General features: G+C 55.6%; 2 protein-coding genes across 2 annotated transcripts; one reads left to right on the forward strand and one right to left on the reverse strand.

Moving 5' to 3' along the window:
• The first annotated feature begins 476 nt into the window (after positions 1-476).
• On the forward strand, positions 477-5,184 carry PRSS22 (serine protease 22). The gene is made up of 6 exons (XM_043916033.1): positions 477-644; positions 1,222-1,248; positions 1,688-1,859; positions 2,321-2,598; positions 3,922-4,079; positions 4,683-5,184. Exons 1-6 carry the CDS (start codon positions 563-565, stop codon positions 4,941-4,943), a joined length of 978 nt encoding a protein of 325 aa, XP_043771968.1. The 5' UTR covers positions 477-562; the 3' UTR covers positions 4,944-5,184.
• A 10,882-nt stretch (positions 5,185-16,066) lies between these two features.
• Positions 16,067-17,895, reverse strand: ZG16B (zymogen granule protein 16B). Its single transcript, XM_043915629.1, has 3 exons — positions 17,841-17,895; positions 17,560-17,666; positions 16,067-16,406 (listed from the first exon to the last, which is right to left on the reverse strand). Exons 1-3 carry the CDS (start codon positions 17,893-17,895, stop codon positions 16,182-16,184), a joined length of 387 nt encoding a protein of 128 aa, XP_043771564.1. The 3' UTR covers positions 16,067-16,181.
• Between the last annotated feature and the right edge of the window lie 353 nt (positions 17,896-18,248).

Raw genomic sequence — 18,248 nt, forward strand, 5'->3', positions numbered from 1 at the left:
TGAGTCCTCTGCTGCCCAGTGACAGGGCCCACAGGAGGGTGGACCCGGGACAGGCGGCTCCTGGGGGCCTGATTCACGGGCCTTCGGGAAGTGGGTTAACGGGATCCGGAGCCCCAGGCTGGGCCAGGTCTCCCGCTGAGTCACAGGGCCCGTTAGGGAACCTCTGGCAGCCCCTCGCCAGCCCCCACCTCCCGGAGGCCCCGGGGCCTTCCCAACAGCCCACACCCAGCTTCCGGGCCTGCGGGGTCCAGTGCCTCCCTTCCCCACCCGGCGCCAGAACAACGTCCCTTTCAAGCTTGGGGGGGCCTTCCTCTGCCCCACCCCCCAAGTGAATGTCAAGGCCCAGCCTTGCCCCTGCAGAGCCCCGATGCAGGCCCCAGGTAGAGGGCCCAGCTGGAAGCCCACCCCCCAGACCCCTTAACGGCTTATTTCCTCCCCGAAGCCCCACCCCTCCCTGTGACCTACCGCCACTCACTCGGGGGACTGGTCCGACGGCATTCCGCCTCCCAGGATAAAACCTGGGGCGGCCTGCGGGGGAACCAGGCACTCCCGTCGGCGCGCCATGGCGGTTCCCGCGACTCCCCCCTTGCTGGGGGCACCCTGCCTCCGGGTCCTGGCCTCCCTCTTGATTCTGGCTGCTCCAGGTGAGTCCTGAGGGCCTGCGGGCCCGGACCTTCCCCCCTGTCCACCCTGCTTCCTCTGGTCCTCCTGAGTCCCTCCTCTCCTCTACCCTGCTGTCTCGGCCTCTCTGTTTTGTTGTTTGCCTGCTCTGAGCCTCAGTTTCCCCCGCAGCCGTGAGACTCACAGCAAACACTGCAGGTACACCTGGGCCCGGTCAGCGCTCAGGGCGCTTGGCTCAGCTTCTTTACCCTCTTCCCTTCCACTCCTGTCTCCCCCGTCTCCTTGGTCCACTGCTGGGGAGGGCAGCATCCAGACCTGGGGCCTGTGAGGGGGTTCTCATGCTCACCCACCATGAGACCCATCCCCCAGACCTGGCCCCCGACAGCCCCCAGGGCACAGGCTGGACACGAAGCTACAGGGAGGCCGAGGCCGCCGCTCACACAGGGCCTGAGGTGTCTGCCCGCCCGCCCTGCCCAGGCTCCGGGAAATGCCCCACCCGGCAGCGTGACCCCGAGGCCCGGAAACTCAGCTACTGGGGAGGGTCGCAGGGCACGGGAATGCCCCTCCACCGGCCTGACCCTTTCTTTCTCTTGCCCTCAGCCACCCTAGATGCTGTCAAGACGGCTGGTGAGTCTGAGCTGACCTCAGGGAAGCAGGGGAGGGAGGAAGCCTGAAGGGCAGGGCGGTGTCTGTGTGTCTATCTGTGGGGGGCAGGTCAGGAGTGGGCAGTGGGGGCAAGAGAGGGTTTGAGCTGGAGAAGAAGGCACGCTGGAGAGGAGGCCCAGCGGGTCAAGGTGTAGAGGAGAGGCGGGGTGTGTGTGTGTGTGTGGAGCGGGGGGGTGACTGCGCTGCCCCAGCAGGTGAAAGGACCAGGGGACTAGATCACGGAGTGCCCAGCTCGGGGAGGGCAGAGGATGGAAGGGTCAGGGCGGGCAGGTGGCCGGGCCGGGTTGAAGGGAGAGCGGCGCACAGGCCTCGGTGTTTGAAGCGGGAAAGGGAGCTGGAAGGGGGACGGACGGCGCCCAGAGTGTGACAGACCACCCCCCCACCCCACCCCTGCCGCCAGGGCCGCCAGCCTGCGGGAAGCGCCTGCAGCTGAACCGGATCGTGGGGGGCGAGGACAGCTCGGACGCCGAGTGGCCCTGGGTCGTGAGCATCCAGAAGAACGGCACTCACCACTGCGCGGGCTCCCTGCTCACCAGCCGCTGGGTGCTCACGGCCGCCCACTGCTTCAAGGAGTACGTGCACTCCACCCGCCCCTCCACTCGGGTTCCCGGACCCCAGGCTGCCCACCCAGCCCCGGTTTCCGGGCCTCCGCCCGGTCTTAAGTCCCTCAGGAGAGCTCCGGCTTCCGCCCAGAAGCCCCTTTTGCATGCAGTGAGTGTGTGCCCAGTCTTGTCTGGCTCTTTGTGACCCCATGGACGATAGCCCTCTGGGCTCCAATGTCCATGGGATTTCCCAGACAAGAACAACTGGAGTGGGTAGCCATTCCCTTCTCCAGGGGTTCATCCCAACCCAAGGATCGAACCCCTGTCTCCTGCATTGCAGGCGGGTTCTTTACCACTGAGCCACCAGGGAAGCCCCCGTTTTGCACTCCAGGGGCCTTCATGTGCGTCCCATTCCCCAGAAACCCTTCCCAGGCCCTTCCTGGCCACCCAGCAGCTCCTGGCTGATGCCACCCCTGCCCTCTTCCTTCTAGTAATCTGGACAAACCAACCCAGTTCTCTGTGCTGCTGGGGGCCTGGCAGCTGGGGAACCCTGGCCCGAGGTCCCAGGAGGTGGGTATCGCCTGGGTGCAGCCCCACCCTGTGTACTCCTGGAAGGAGGGCTCCCGTGCTGACATCGCCCTGGTGCGCCTGGAGCGCGCCATTCAGTTCTCTGAGCGCGTCCTGCCCATCTGCCTGCCTGACTCCACCGTCCAGCTCTCTTCGGACACCAACTGCTGGATTGCTGGCTGGGGGAGCATCCACGATGGAGGTGCGGCTTCTTCCGGGGTGGGGATGGGTGGGGGCAGAGGGTAGCAAACACTGGGAGATACAGGTCCCATGGGTGGCAAAGAACAGAGGGCAGGGGCTGAGCATGATCCAGAGGAAGAAAGATGGTCTGCAGCCCAGAGATGTGATGACCTAGAAACCAAGGTGGACAACTTCAGATCAGTTCTAGTTTAAAGGTAACTTTGGCTGTGTTCTGACTGCCAGATCAACCAAGCTATGAAGTGATATAGGAAAGACTGATAGGTTTCTGGGGCTTCTCAGGTATCTCAGTGGTTAAAAATTCGCCTGCCAATGCAGGAGACACAGGAGATGCCAGTTCGATCCCTGGGTTGGAAAGATCTCCCGGAGAAGGAAATGGTAACCTGCTCCAGTATTCTTGCCTGGAAATCCCAAGGACAGAGGAGCCTGGAGGGCTACAGTCCATGGGGTTGCAAGGAGTCTGACACCACTTAGTGACTGACCACACACACACTGGAGATTTCTGTGGGGCCAAGCCCAACCAGGTGAATATGAGAACAGCCCTGATTCCAAATCAGAAATAGGTGCCCCCTGGTGGCATCATGACACAATTGCAGGCAAAATTCCTAGGATAAAATGAAATCTCCATGAAGGTAAAATATAATTGACAAACCAAGTCTGGAAGTTTGGAAAACCTCATCTAGAACACAAAGCAGATTAGAAAGTAAGAAGCAGAGAAGCTGTAATGTGTGTGTGTGTGTGTGTGTGTGTTTAGAAAGAGAGAGGGGGGAGAGAGGAGAGATTAAGAAAGGACAAAATGTAAGAAAATGGGACTTTAACCAAATTTCTGAAGAATTAAGAGAAATGACACCATTTTGGGCATCTGGGGAATCCCACTGACCCTGAATGGTCATTCTTAGGGGCTCCTGGGAAAGCTGGATTTATGGACTGGGGAAAGTGACCAACCAACCCTAGGGTCTACAATCCCTCTAGGGGATGGGGAGGTCCTTCAAGTCCCGATAACATTCAACATCCAGCGGCCATTGGTCTGTAGCAGTCCACGAGCTGGATAAAGTAGTGCCTGAGACCTGACAAGCAGGGTCATTGGTTTGAACCTTCTTGTGGGCATCAGAGATCTCATTAAAGATTCAGAATTTCAGGCTGCACGTTCCTTTAGGATTCAGTAGGTCTAGAGTGGAGTCCTGGAATTTGGGTTTTCTGCAGGCATCCTGGCCGAGTCTGACAGAGTTGATCCACTTAGCCTTTGAGAAACGCTGCTAAGGAAAATGGAGGGAACTGAGGCCAGCAGGAGAGCCTCCCAAGCTGACTCTCTCCTCTCTGCTCCCAGTGCCCCTGCCCCACCCTCAGACCCTCCAGAAGCTGAAGGTCCCCATCATCGACTCGGCCACCTGCGGCCGCCTGTACTGGCGGGGAGCCGGGCAGGGCGCCATCACCGAGGACATGCTGTGTGCTGGCTACCTGGAGGGGGCGCGCGACGCCTGTCTGGTGAGCAGTCTCCTCCTTCCCAGCCCTGCCCCACTCAGCTCCATCACCCTCGCCTTGCCGGGCCTCCGTCTAGAATCTGCCCTGACCTGGCAGTCCCCCTAGACAGAGAGATGCCTACAGAACCCAGCCCCAGCTTGGCTCGGCGGTTCTTGCCTTTGCTCATACATCAGACATGGTGAGCACCAATGGTGTGCCTGACCCCATTCTCAGGGAGCCGCATCCAAGGAGGGGGTGCTATGGTCCTGCCCCCCGCCCCCCGCCTCCCTCAGCGGGCTACAGGGAGGAGGATGGCGGACTGTGGGACCTTGCACACCCGGTCTGAGACACTCTTCTTCCTGAGCCGTGGTTTTCTCATCAGTGAGGCAGATCACAACCCTCGCTCCTCTGCCTCCGGGGCTGTGAGGGAGACGGTCTAGCACTAGGTACTTCTCACCAGGAGTGAGCCTGGGAAGGGGGCGCTCCCCGCCCCGGGGGCGCTAGTTACGGCTCCGTAACCCCCAGGGTCTGGAGAAATGGCCCGTCCGCCACCTGCTACGGCGCGGGTGCTGGGCTCGGTCCACCCCTTGGCCCACGCGGGCCCCTCACCTTCCTTCCTCTCCGCAGGGCGACTCCGGAGGCCCCCTGATGTGCCAGGTCGAGGGCACCTGGCTGCTGGCGGGCGTCATCAGCTGGGGCGAGGGCTGTGCGGAGCGCAACCGGCCTGGGGTCTACATCAGTCTGGCCGCCCATCGCTCCTGGGTGCAGAGGATCGTGCAGGGGGTGCAGCTCCGCGGGCGCTCGCAGCAGGGCGGGCCCGCAGGCCGCCGGGGCTGGGCCCTGGGGGCGCGGCGCCCTCGCCGGGCGGAGAGGCGCCACGCGGACTAGGGACCCAGGGAGACCTCGCGCCTTCTCCTCCGTTGTAAATAAGCCGTCTACCTCTGGGGGGCGCCCGCGACCCGGCGCCGGATCGCCTCCGCGGAAGGCCCCGCCCCTCCCCGGGCTCAGGCCCCGCCCCCTAGGCCAGGAGCGCCTTTCTGTATATACAAGTCAATGCTTTTTACAGTTATTTGTAACCGCACCCAGGTATCTTATTTATTCCTCCAACTTCAATAAATTATTTATTCCCCACACTGAGTCGTTCAGTTGTGTCCAACACTTTGCGACCCCAAGCCCGCCAGGCTCCTCTGTCCATGGGATTCTCCAGGCAAGAATACTGGAGTGGTTTGCCGGTTCCTTCTCCAGGAGATCTTCCCGACCCAGGGATCCAACCTGGGCCGCCAGCATTGCAGGCAGATTCTTTACCGTCTGAGCCACCAGGGAAACCCATTTATTGATTATTTATTCCCCAGTTCCTGTTTTTTCCCCCTGGGTATGGGGGACACTGGTCAGCAGGGGTCCAGTTGGGGTTAAAATGGGGGCAGGCAGGTAGGAGTTTGGATGGTGGCCTGGCCAGGGAGCCAGATGTCCTACCCACCTAGGAGTCAACATCCTGACCTCCGACCTTTGCACTGTCCTTTCATAACCCCCTCCCACCAGGGAGGCCAGCTGGGAGAGGAGACAGGCGGTCCAGCTCTGTCACCTGAAAGTTAGGTGGGGGCTGCAGGGCCAGGCAGGCCCACGACCTGCCTGTTGAATTTCTGAAATGGGGCTGACTGGGAGAACCCCCCAAACACACGAGAGTGGGGTGTCCCCCTCCGCCTGCCCCACAGAACCAGCTGTCTCAGATTTGGGCTGAGGCAGCCAGGGCTCCCAGAAGCTGAGTCACTGAGTGACTCAGTGCCAGCTCTCTGAATCCTCCCTCAGAAGGACGGAGGAGAAAAACAACGAGACGGCAGGTCTCCGCTTGTGGGGGGGGGGAGCCTTGAGTCACCTCAGCTGCCCCCACGGGTGGGGCTGGGAGCCCAGTCCTAGGCCACCAGGGGGTCTGCCTGGGACCAGCTAATGTCACGCAGGCTCCCCTTTCCCACCGCCTGCCCTTCTTCCCAGGGCCCGGGAGGCCGAACTCTTTCTGGGACCCTGTGCCAGCCCCACCCAGGCTTCCCAGTGTGCAGAGAGAGGGCTGGGTGGTTGGTTTGATGAGTGTGTGCGAGAGACTTTTTCCAACAGGAAGACATGTAGGCCCAGCCGTGCAGGAGACAGAGACGCGTGGCTGCCTCAGGGTCCCCAGTGAAAAACATCAGTGCAGTGGACTTGAGAAGGCAGTGCCAGTGTGGTTGGTAGGTAGGTACCCTTTACTGGCAGCACTGTTTTTAGACTTTTGTTCATATTTTATCACCCCCATGTTAATACTGGGCTTCCCTGGTGACTCAGTGGTATAGAATCTAGGTGCAATGTAGGAGACACAGGAGGCTCAGGTTCAATCCCTGGGTTAGCAGGAAAGTCCCCTGGAGGAAGGCATGGCAACCCACCCCAGTATTCTTGCCTGGAGAATCCCATGGACAGAGGAGCCTGGCAGGCTGCAGTCAGTCCATGGGGTGGAAAAGAGTCAGACACGATTGAATCAACTTGGCACCCACTCACGCATCTGGTTAATATCAGATTGAGGTAAATGCTGTGGGGTTGGTCTTATTAACACACACTGGGACTTCCCCATTGGCCCAGTAGTTAAGAATCCGCCTTCCCGTGCAGGGGACTTGGGTTTGATCCTTGCCTGGGGAACTAGGATTCCACATGCCTCGGGGCAACTAAGCCCACAGGTTGCGACTACCGAGCCCAAACGCTCTAGAGCCCTGTGCTGCAGCTAGGGAGGCCCGCGTGTTACCGTGGAGATCCTGCGTGTCACCAGTGAGGCCTGACACAGCCAGATAAAGAAAGAAATGTTAGGCAGATAAACAAGTGCTAACCTGGCCTGGGAAGCGAGCAGGTGGCTCAGGTGTGGCCCCTTCCCTCTGTGACCTGGTCCCTCTTTGTTGCCACGCTTCCCTTGTCCCCTTACCCGCCTCTCTGGGCTCAGTCCTCCACCACCTCATCCGTCGCCCTCCTCCCTGCCTCGGTTTCCCCCCTGTCCTCCAGGCTCTCCCTCTGCTCCTTGCTCCCCCACGCCCTGTCCCCTTACCCTTTCTCTGTCTCCATCTCTGCTCTCTGGCCCCTGGCTCCTCGTGCCTCTGTTTCCCCCACGCCCTGTCCCTTGCCACCCTCCACCCCTGCCTCCGATGCCATCCCAACCGAAGCCCCTGAGAAGGCCACACCTTTGAGCCCCCTTGGTGGCAGACTCCGTTGGTTGGCTAAGGCAAAACCCATTCCAATGCCCCTCCCTTGCGTCCTCTACCAAAGAGACTGGAAAAGCTGGATGCTCCCTTCCAAAGTCTCCTGCAAGGTCACCATGGAAGCAGACATCCAATGGGTGGTTTCTTGGGAAGACTTTGTTGTTGTTTTTTTTCCTAATAGAAGGGACCTATTCAGCTGGCATGATCCTTTCCCACCATCCTCCTTGTAAGATGCAGATGTAATACCTAGCCTTTAGCAGCCATCTTATCACCATGAGGCTACAAATTGATGTGCTAAATTGGCAGTGAACAAAGATTCAGAAGCTGCAGGTGTAAGGATGTGGTTGAGAATCTGCCCCTATCCCAGATAGCCGTCTCTATCCTTCTTGTGTGCTATTAAGCCACTGCTGGTCAGATATTCTTTTACTGAAGCTAAATGCTTTTGTAACTGATATACCAGTGTCAGATCCTCTGTTTTTGAATAGTTTTATATTTACAGAAAAATTTTGGCTTTTTACAGAAGACTCTTTTTGTTGTTTTGGAAACAGATTATAAAGGTTTTGAGCTCACAGCTGCCCACAAGAGCTTTGGACCTTCAGGGGGTGCCCCCGTTAGTTTCAGGTTTTCATGTCATGCTTACTCAAGAGCAAATGATCAAGTCTTTTTGAGAATCCACCTAGCAATGCAGGGGAGGCAGGTTCAGGGCAACTAAGCCCCCACACAGCCAAATAAAAAGTACGTAAATAAATCAATATTAAAAGAGCAAGTCTTTTTTTTTCTCTCCCTTTCCTGCTCAAAACATCCCAGTCAATGCTGCAGCCCGAGGTGGCAACTGAAGGAATTTCATCATTGCCCCTGTTGATGGTGCCCTTATGAGCTCACCAGTCTCCAGGCCAAGGGCAACATCTCCCCAAGCTCCCCAGACTGCCTGGGGAGTGTGGGATTCTACATGAAGGTGGAGAGAATGGTTTTTCCCAGCTTCTAGCCAAACTTTGCTACCAGTGCCCAGGTGGTTGTGCTCATAGCATCACAAAGTTGCTCACGGGAACTATGACTGGGCTGTGAGTAGGACCTTCAAAGCCTGCAACCTTAGACCTCACGTGATGACACCAGGCAGACTGGCAGTGAGCTAGTGAGTAAGAGTGAAACCAGGGCACGGGGGAGGGCGGCGTGTGTCACTGTGGAGGCCGAGTTCATCTGCATCGCCTCTTGACCTTGACCCCATGGGCCCGTGGGTCTGATTTCCTGTCAGCAGCTATGAAATAATCACGCACAGGCAAACCAGGACAGATATCAGTTTTCGGGGACACAGTTGTCTCAATTCATGCCAAGTGGGGAATAATCACTTTCACAGAACATAGTCTATTTTACTGGTTCTTCCTCTTTTTCTCACCCTCTCCGTGGTGGATGCCCCAACATCAGTGCTGGGGCTTCTCTGCTCCTTTACCTCCTTGTATCCCTGGGTGATAGCATCTGGTTTCTCGGTTCTGCACACCACCCGTAAAGGTGACTCCAGAGTTCTCTCCCCCCACGTCCACTCAAATACTCAACACCCCCTTGTACATATCATATCATATAGCCATCTCAACCTTATTATGACTCCAAACAAATCCCAATATTCCCTCTCAAACTTGCTGAGGGGGAATATTGCCACTGATAGAATTTCCCGTCTCAACACAAGGCAACAGTCCTTCCTTCCAACTGCTCAGTTTAGGAACCTCAGAATACAGACAATGCCTAGGGTCAGCAAGGACACCTAGCAACTGGAGTGAAAAGTTGTATCACCCCTGTGGAAGTGATGCTGACTGTTTCATATAAGGTTGAACATCCACGCAGCAATCCTACTCCGAAGACTGATCCAAGATAGAAGAGAACATATTCACCCAAAATCTGTCTACAGATATTTATAACAGCTTTATTCAGAATTGACAAAAAAGTGAAAGCAACCCAAGTGTTTCTTCAGCTGTGATAAGCAAACTGTGGTCCATCCGTTCAGTAGAATTCTACTCATCAGCAAAAAGGAACAAACTATACACAACATGGGGCTTCTCAGGTGGTGCTGGTTGTAAAGAACCTACCTGCTAATGCAGGAGCCATAAGAGATGTGGGTTCCATCCCTGGATCGGGAAGGTCCACTGGAGGAGGGCATGGCAACCCACTCCAGTATTCTTGGCTGGAGAATCCCATGGACAGAGGAGCCTGGTGGGCTACAGTGCATAGGATCACAAAGAGTTGGACATGACTGACGCAAGTCTGTACGCACGCACGCACACGCAACATGGTGAATCTTAAGCTCATGCTGCTGAGGGGAGACAGCGGAACTCCAGAGGCTCCGCACCGTGATTCCATCTATATGACACAGTGGTGGAAAAGACAGCTCCGCAGGGCCAGAGAGCAGACAGGTGATTGCTGGGGGCTGGGGTGGGGGAAGGACTGCCCCCAAAGGCGCATTGAGGGTTTTAAAATAATGACAGAACTGGCTTATATCTTTTTTTTTTAATTTTTTTTTTTTTTTTGGCTTATATCTTGATGGCAGTGATGGTTACCTGACTGGATGCATTTACCAAAACTCGTAGGACTATAGTTTATTAAAAATGGTGATTTCCAGGGGACTTTCCTGGAGTGCTAAGACTGCACTCCCAATGCATGGGACCTGGGCTCCATCCCTGGTCAGAGAAATAGATCCTGCATGCCACAACTAAAACCTGGGCAGCCAAAATAAATAAATATTTTTTTAAAAAAGAATTGCACTTTTAAAAAAATGGTGACTTTTATTCTGTGTAAACTGTATCTCCATGAAGTGAAAGTGGAAGTGTTAGTCCCTTAGTCGTGTCTGAGTCTTTGTGACCCCACGGGCTGTAGCTCGCCTGGCTCTTCTGTCCATGGAGTTCCCCAGGCAAGAATACTGGAGTGGGTAGCCATACCCTTCTTCAGGGTATCTTCCCTATCCAGGGATCGAACCCAGGTCTCCTGCATTGCAGGTGGATTCTTTACTATCTGAGCCACCAGGGCAGCCCATACCTCCATAAAACTGATTTTTTAAAAAAATCCCAACACAAAAACGTGTAGTCTCCCTTTCTGCTCTCTCCCTTTCATTCTCTAAACTCGAGCCATCAGCAAATCCTGTGGGTTCTATCCTATCTCCAAAATATGTCCAGATCTGGTCACTTCTTCCCACGCCATCCCAAGCCCCTCTCCTCTTTATCCCAGATTTCTGTCATGGCCTGCTCTCTGGTCCTCCTGCTTCTGCTGTTATTCCCACCAGGCTGCTCTCAACACAGCAACCAGGGTGGTTCTCCTAAAACCAAAGTCGGGGACTTCTCTGGTGCTCCAGTGCTCAAGAATCCGCCTGCCAGTACAGGGAAAACCAGTTCCATCCCTGGTCCTGGAAGATTCCGGACATGCTGCGGGGCAACTAAGCCCATGTGCCACAAGTACTGAGCCCGAGAGCTGCAAGTGCTGAAGCCCGTGGGCCCAGAGCCTGTGCTCCACAACAAGAGACGCCACCGCCAGGAGAAGCCTGTGAGCCGCGAGGGAGAGTAGCCCCCGCTCACTGCAACCAGAAAGAGCCCGTGAGCAGCAAGGAAAAAACAGAAAAAAGTCCCTGCTTGACTCCAGCTTTAAAGAAAAGCAAGAGACTGAAGTCAGATCCCATCATTCCTCTATTGCAAACCCTAACCAGAGCAAATGACATCATCCTTTCGGCCTCCCTTCTCACCTCTGTCCTTCTTGTTCACTGTGCGGCAGCATCGCTGGCCTCCCAGCTGGGCTCAGGAACACAACAGGCGTGTCCCTGCCTCAGGGCCTTTGCACCCACAGTTTCCTCTTCCCCCGGAGGACTGCACGGCCACTCCCTCACTTCCTGCCAGCCCCTGCTCACGTGTCACCCTGTCATCATCCTGTTTACAACAGTAACGTCCCTTCCCTCCTCTCTTGTTCCTTTTCTTGCTTTCTCTTTTTCCAGGACATTTATGACTATTTAACATACTATTTAGTTCATTTGTTCTTTATCATCCCCTCCCAAACACACACAACCAGAAGGTAAGCCTCTGTCCCTGCCTTTGTCATGTTCTCGCATTACTCTCTGTTTACTTGATTATCTTTTCCAGGAAATACTCTGGGCCTACGAAGGGAGAGACCCTTATCTTATACACCTTGATGTGGTCAGTGTCCAGAAAAAGGTCCTGACAAAATAGCAGATGTTAGAAAATGTTCTTTCTTTTTTTCTATTTTTTTAAACTGATTGATACACCATGTTTATTTTTTTTATTTTTACTTAAAAATATTTATTTTATTTATTTATTTGGCTGCTTGGGGTCCTGGTTGCAAAATGCCAAATCTTTAGCTTCAATGTGCAAACTCTTAGGTGCAGCATGCAGGATGTAGTTCCCTGGCCAGGGATTGAACCTGGGTCCCCTGTATTGGGAGCTCAAGATCTTACCCACCAGACCACCAGGGAAGACCCTGCAAATGTTTCTTGAGTGAATGGTAATGAGTATAATCAGTGTCATCAGTTTAGTAGACAATGTGGACACATCCCTTTCATTTCTCTAATTCTTCACTCAAGCCCCGTGTTCTCTCTTTAGCAGATGTTTAGTCTCTCCAGATGGCCCTGCTCTGCCCAGAAATTATCTGAGAATCCTACAGGTTGACTTGATCTGTAGGGACCCACTCTATGAGAACTGGAAAGTCATATTATTCCTTTAGTTCCGTTCCCTTGCTTGGGTCAAGGTCAAGTGGGGACCCCACGAACATGACAATCTGATGCACACTGACCCCCTCTCCCCAGTTACACTATAAGCAAGCTCACGCCAGCCCGCCCTGCGGTCAAGCACATGAGGTCTGCCCTTGAAGGTCTAACAGGTTGTACTCAGAGACCAGCACCTGGGGGGCGTGTTCAAGGAGCTTCTAGCTCCAGCCATGAGCTGACCTCCAGCCCTCAGCTCATGCTGCTGACCCCATCCTCCAGGAGGATTGCCTTTGGGGTCCTTGGGGTTAGTTTCTGCTAATGAACCATGTTAGGACTCTCCGAGTTCATCAGAGAAATTCCAATAACACCAAACTCACTATTCAACTTTCCTTGCCCTACTCAACACATAACAAATGAAGGGTTTTTTTTTTGTGGTATCACCATGATCCCAGGAATTTCTACTGTCCATGAGCCACAGTTACCTCTGGGAGGAGGGAGTGAGCGGGGCCCTGGATCTCCCAGACACAGGGGTGATGAGCTGCCTGCAGGATGACGTGGCTCCACGTCCACTCCAGGGAGGCCGGACCAGCTCCACTGACCCTGGCTTCTAGGAGGGGGTGGCCTCAGATGAGCCTGCTGTCCCCGGCCTCCTCTCGGCCATCTCGTTGGAAGGGCAGGACAGGAGCCTGAGAACAGGGCTGGGCGCACGTGTAGGAGCGCAGGAGAAACAGAGGATGAGACACGTCTGATGTGTGAGGCTGGGCCACGTTCCCACCGGCCCAGCCCTCCAGGGTGCGGCCCCTCCAGGGAGGCCAGTGCCGGGAGCCATTATGGGAGATCCCACCCATGACGAGGTCATGAAGAAAATACCTGACACGCAAGGCCGTTCAGGATCCCATCCATGACGAGGTCACGAGGAAAGAACCTGACACGCAAGGCCGTCTAGGATAAGGGACCCTCCAGGTTGGCCTTGGCCTCTCCCCCACCCTGTATCCTCCCCCCTTTTCTGCCGCTGTTCTTGTTCGCCCTGCTGCAGATTCTTGTGTTGACTGCCGAGAGCTCTCCTGCTCCTCTTTCACTGAATAAAGACCAACTTAAAACCCTAATTAATAAATCTCCTAGACACTGGTACCCTATGAAGGGGCCAGGGATGAAAGAAATGCTTCAGTTCAAACCCTTTTGCTGGCATTCTGGCTTGTTTGATAAATGTGTGCTCCCATTACAAGAGATTAGCTGGTGACTTCTTGCAGGCAGTTAACTTTTAGACTAAGAGCCTGTTTTGTGCTATATCTGCTGTTTTTGCAATCCTTTGCATTTCTGTTCCGTAATAATGTAATCCTATTTAGTTCCCATAGAGATGACACCTAATAGAAAGAAAATAGATTTAACCACAAAAAAGACAGGGTCGGCTACTGAAGTTGCTTAAAGTTACACCAGGTGCGAGCCATAATTGTCAACAGGCCTGAAAGCCAAAAGATATCATACATAGAGATTAACCATAAAAAAGGCCCTAATAGGCACAGAGCCCTTCGGCGGGTGAGGAAGCCCTGTTAGAGAACACAAAAATATTATTCTAAAAGTGGTTATTGGATCAATGTTTGATTGCTGTTAATGTGCTGAGGTTGTGCAGTAGAAACTACTGTTAATATAGTTAAAGATCTAGAAAAATAAGAGTTTAGCCCTAGTGTAAAAACAATAAGATAATTGTTAATTTTAACCAGGAGTGCTAAACAGGGGCTGCCTCACCAGAGCCGCAGAGTCTTTGTGTGTTAAACTTTTTAGATAAAGTTAGCTGAGAATTTCTGCAAAAAGACTGACCTTTGTGTTAACAGGATTGTATTTCTACTATGTTACAACCTGATGTACCAGGAGACTGCCACTTTTCTGTTTTCTGTTAAGCTCAAGGCCAGAAGATAATGTACAAAAAAATCTATGGGAAAAGCCTTTCATAAACAAAAAGTATATGGAGAACACCTGGTTTCGTGAAGGACAAGCTGATGTAATGTTAAACTAGGTCTGTGTGCTTATCTCCCCCTTAGAAATGTACCAACTTAGGGTATAAAGGCGACAGTAAAAAATAAAGCAACAGCCAGACTCTGCTGCACATCCCGGTCTGGTCTCTTTCTTTCTCTCTCTCTCTCTCTCTCTCTCACTCGCTGATGCTGTTCATCCTGAGGGTTCCCCTGGATCCTGCTGGGGCTGGACCCCAACAGGCCAGGAAGACTGTGGGAGACCAAGGGGCCCCCTGAGGACCGTGGCTGCCGCAAGTCAGCTGGGGACGGGCTCGAGGGGCAGGAGGGTGGGGCCCCGTCTCCCACCTGACCTCACCAGCCCTTGCCCCGGGCCCAGGACTTGTGCCAACACCTCCCCAGCAGGGCCCCCCAGGACAGTTCGCTCTGTGGCTCCCGAGTCCATCTCCTCTGCCCACCCTGCCCCAAAGGCCAGGAGCGCTCTGCGTCAGGGTCCCTGCTCTCTAAACTGTGGATCCCCCGGGGCAACATCTGCTGGTAGGACTGGGGGCCTTGGTCCAGCGTCCAGGATTCTGCCCGTGCTTGGGCCGATGAAGTTGAGGTGAGAGGTTGTGAAGTTACCAGGGCCCCTCGGTCCCCAGGTAGACGCCTGGGGCTTGCACTTGCTCCCCGAGCCCCTGCTTCCAACTCTGGGAGTAGGGAGGAGCGGGGTGGGAGGAGCCGGAGATTCATCCCGGCGGGGGTCCTCAGGAGTCGACCCTGCCCATTAGGCTGGGAGACCAGCCTGCAGTGCGCACAGGATGGCCCAGCCCCCAGGACCAGCCTCCGCCAGGAGGGCGTGTTCTGGCCCCTGTGTGAGTAGAAGGGCTCCTACCAGGCGACAGGGGGTTCCAGCTGCCCTCATTTGGTGTGTCCCCACCCTGTCCCCACACCCACAACCCAGGGTCCCTGGAGCACGTTTGCCCAGAACCCCGGCCTCAGAAGAAGGTCCCAGGCTCAGGGCCGGGGGGCCTGGTGCTCAGACCCTGCCTCCTTGTCCTCAGGGTGACATGGGGGCCGCTGCTGTGTCTTCGGTGGGACTTGGGTCCAGGCCGGACTGTGAGCAGGCAGTCAGGCTGTGCTGGGCCACACAGGCCTGGTGTCTGCAAACATGTGCCCACCTACGCAGACTGGAAGGGGGAACCCTGGCAGGGTCTCCCTCAGGCACCACTGGGACCCCTGCTTCCATTCCCTCCTTCTGCAAACGGGGAAACAGAAGTCCTGTCCCTCTAGGGCTGCTGGGCAGGGAGCTGAGGGGAGACAGGGAGGCCTCTGCACCGTGGCTGAGGGGCAGGCTGCTGCAGTCTGATGGAGGTGTTGAGAGAATGTGCCAGGCCTGGGGACTGCTTTCCTTTCCCTTCAGGCTGTAACAGATGCCCGCTTTTCAAGAAGTGGGGTCCTGGGGATGTCTGGCTCTGGCCATTCCCATGTTGATCTCTTGGCCTGGAAGGCCTCCCTCCCTTAACCCCACCTGGCCAGCTCTCACTCAGCCCTTAAACTGAGCTGATATGTTGCCTCCTCCAGGAAGTCTTCCCTGAAGCACACCCACCACTGGGCATGTGCCTGAGCATAGGGCTCTAGGTCTGTCACTATCAATGCAGATGAAACCAGCACTTGCCTCCATCTCTTTCTGTATCCACTCTCCATGGGGAACCCCCAGCTGGACGTATGGCCCATTCTCTGTTCCTCCAGAGTACAGGGAGCCCGTAGCCAGCCAGGGGGCATACCTGTTCCAAATGGGTGAATGAATGATTGAGTGGCTTCCCCAAGCCCCTGCACACTCAGAGAATCCTAGAATTGAGCCTGGACAGCTCAGGCCACCTGCATGGCCTTTCAGAGAGTCAGGATGGGGCCTCTGGGAGCCCCGAATCCTCAGAGATTATGGGATCGGCCAGGGTCTGCATGGGCAGGCCCTGCATCCTGTCAGAATCACCCAGCCCTGGGGTGTCAGACCCCCTCCTGCCTCCTCCTGCAGCTCCGCCCCGGAGGCCTCGTCTCCACGAGCTCAGAAGGCTTTGCTCGCATCCCAGACCAAGGAGCACCCTGGACCCACTGTGGCTGCAGAAGCTGTATTTATTGGTGGATTCTGATTCAGGGCTGCACTCAGGTCCCTGGTGCCTTGTGTCCACCACCAGCCAGGCAGCCTTGGCAGGAAACCCATGGCCCAGCCCTGTGAACCCAGAGGGATCATTTCTCTTTGGCTGAAATGCTATTTGCTTCAGTCTGAAGGATAATCCCAGTCAAAGCTGATGCTGGCAATGCCCTGAACTGTATGCTGTCCGTAGACTCCAGTGAGCTCCTTCTGGCTATCATCAGGGGAAGCGATGAAGAAGTGGCCACGTGGACATCCAGAATGGAAGGGGGGCCATAGGTTGGTGTGTACTGCCAAGTAGGAGAGGAAATGCCTGAAGGAGCCGAGGACTCCTGTAATTTGTTCGCTTTTCTGCAAGTGGAATTCCTGAGGGTTCAGACCCTGAGCTCCATATAAGTGACTCCAGAAGGAGCCGTGTCTCACCTGGAAACTGAGAAGAAGGGGGAGCTTTGAAGGATCTGGAGACCCCCAATCCCAGGTCCTCTATCCCCGCCTTCACCAGCAAGGAGGACAGCCTGTCACTGCAGCATAAGTTCCTGACATGGGACTTTGGTGCTTGAGACAGTCTTCCTGGTCTCAACCCTTGCTCTGACACTTTCAGGCTCTGTGATTTGGGGCTTGTTACCCAGTATCCCCGGGCCTCAGTTTGCTCATCTGCAGTGTGAGAGTGATGTTGTGGAACAGTCACTGAGATCTTCCATCAGGAGAGCTCCCCAAGGTGCACAGTCACTGTGATCCTCAGGAGGTACAGCTGGTCTCCTGGTTCAGAGCAGGGAGCTGACCCTGGGCCCAGCATTTGGAGCCCCAGTCACTGCGCTAGACCAGGTGGGGGCCCCAGGAGCAGGTGACCCGTATCTGTGACCTTCCTCCACCTCAGTGTCCATCCCAGAGTGTCCCCTCCTCACCTGGCCCCGCCCACACGCTGGCCCCCATGGTGCCTGCTGCTCTGGCCCATTCCTTTTCCCCAGGTCCCTGGGACCCTGTAAATGCAGAGCAAATATCTACCCCAGGCCTGGAGCAAAGCCCTCATTTAACCATTAGGGAAAGACCCTGGGCTTGCTGTCTTTGCACTTCTAGTGTTCAATCAGTTGTCCACTCTGACCCTCCTTCCTTTTCTCTTTGACCCTAACCTGGGCAGAACTTATGCTTTCCCATAGGCATTCTCAAACTGAGAGATCATTTCTGGTTGAACTGAGTTGGGGTTGAAAGGAGACAGTGGGGAGAAGCACCCCTCCCTTTAGATCAACCCAAGAAGCAGAGGCCGGACTTGCAGGGGGAGAGAGGAGGGGGCAGGGCTGGGATGCAGGGGAGGAAACAGCAGAGGAAGAGGGACAGACAGAAGGTGCTGGCTGGGGGCTCCAGGACCCCAAGACCTCAGCTGACTCAGGAGACATCAGGACCCCAGTGAGGGTGGTGGGAGGAGGGACCAGCCCCCTCCCCAGGTTCCCGAGACAGGGGCAGGGGCTGGGATGCAGTGAGGGGCTCCAGGCCCTGCTCAACTCACCTTCTGATACAGCGAAAATGACCCGTAAACACTAAAAATCCTGGTGACATTATTTTGGAAGTCTCTAGAAGTACTGAAATAGTCACCTCCTCCAGGCCCAAATATCTCTATTATATGACATATTGGCTGTTTCTGCCCAGAGGAGGACACAGCCCCTCCTACGAGGGGACAGGCCTGAGAGCAGAGTCCGTCTGTGACAAGGGCTGGCCCAGACCCCAGCCCTGGAGGGAGGGAGGGGGGCCCCCAGGGGGATGGGCTGGGGGAACCCCAGCCAGACTTACGCTGTGCCCAGCAGGTGGGGCTCCATAGCAGGGCGAGGGTCAGCCACAGCAGCATGGTGTTTGGCTGGAGAGTCAAGGGCTCCTGGCGAGAAGAGGACAGGCCATCTGATCTCACAGAGGGGCCTCCCCTGACCTCGTGGGCCAAGCTTGGCGGGGGGTGGGGCCTTACCTGGCCTGCAGAGTCCTGTGGTCCCATCCTGGTGCTGGGAGTCTGATGCCTGGGCACCCTCCTCTGGGCCCTTTATGCCCTCCTGGCCGTGTGGGCCCCGGCAGGAGGAACGGTCAAGGGGCCGGTGGGGCAGGAAGGAGCTGGGAGCTCTTCCTGGGGGACCTGCAGAGCCATCCAGGGGAGGGGACGCGCTGCGTTCACTGCCTTGGCCTCGTGGTCACCACAGACAACACGCGACT

The sequence above is a fragment of the Cervus elaphus genome, chromosome 10 (genome assembly GCF_910594005.1).
Source record: "Cervus elaphus chromosome 10, mCerEla1.1, whole genome shotgun sequence".
In the NCBI taxonomy this organism is placed as follows: Eukaryota; Metazoa; Chordata; class Mammalia; order Artiodactyla; family Cervidae; genus Cervus; species Cervus elaphus.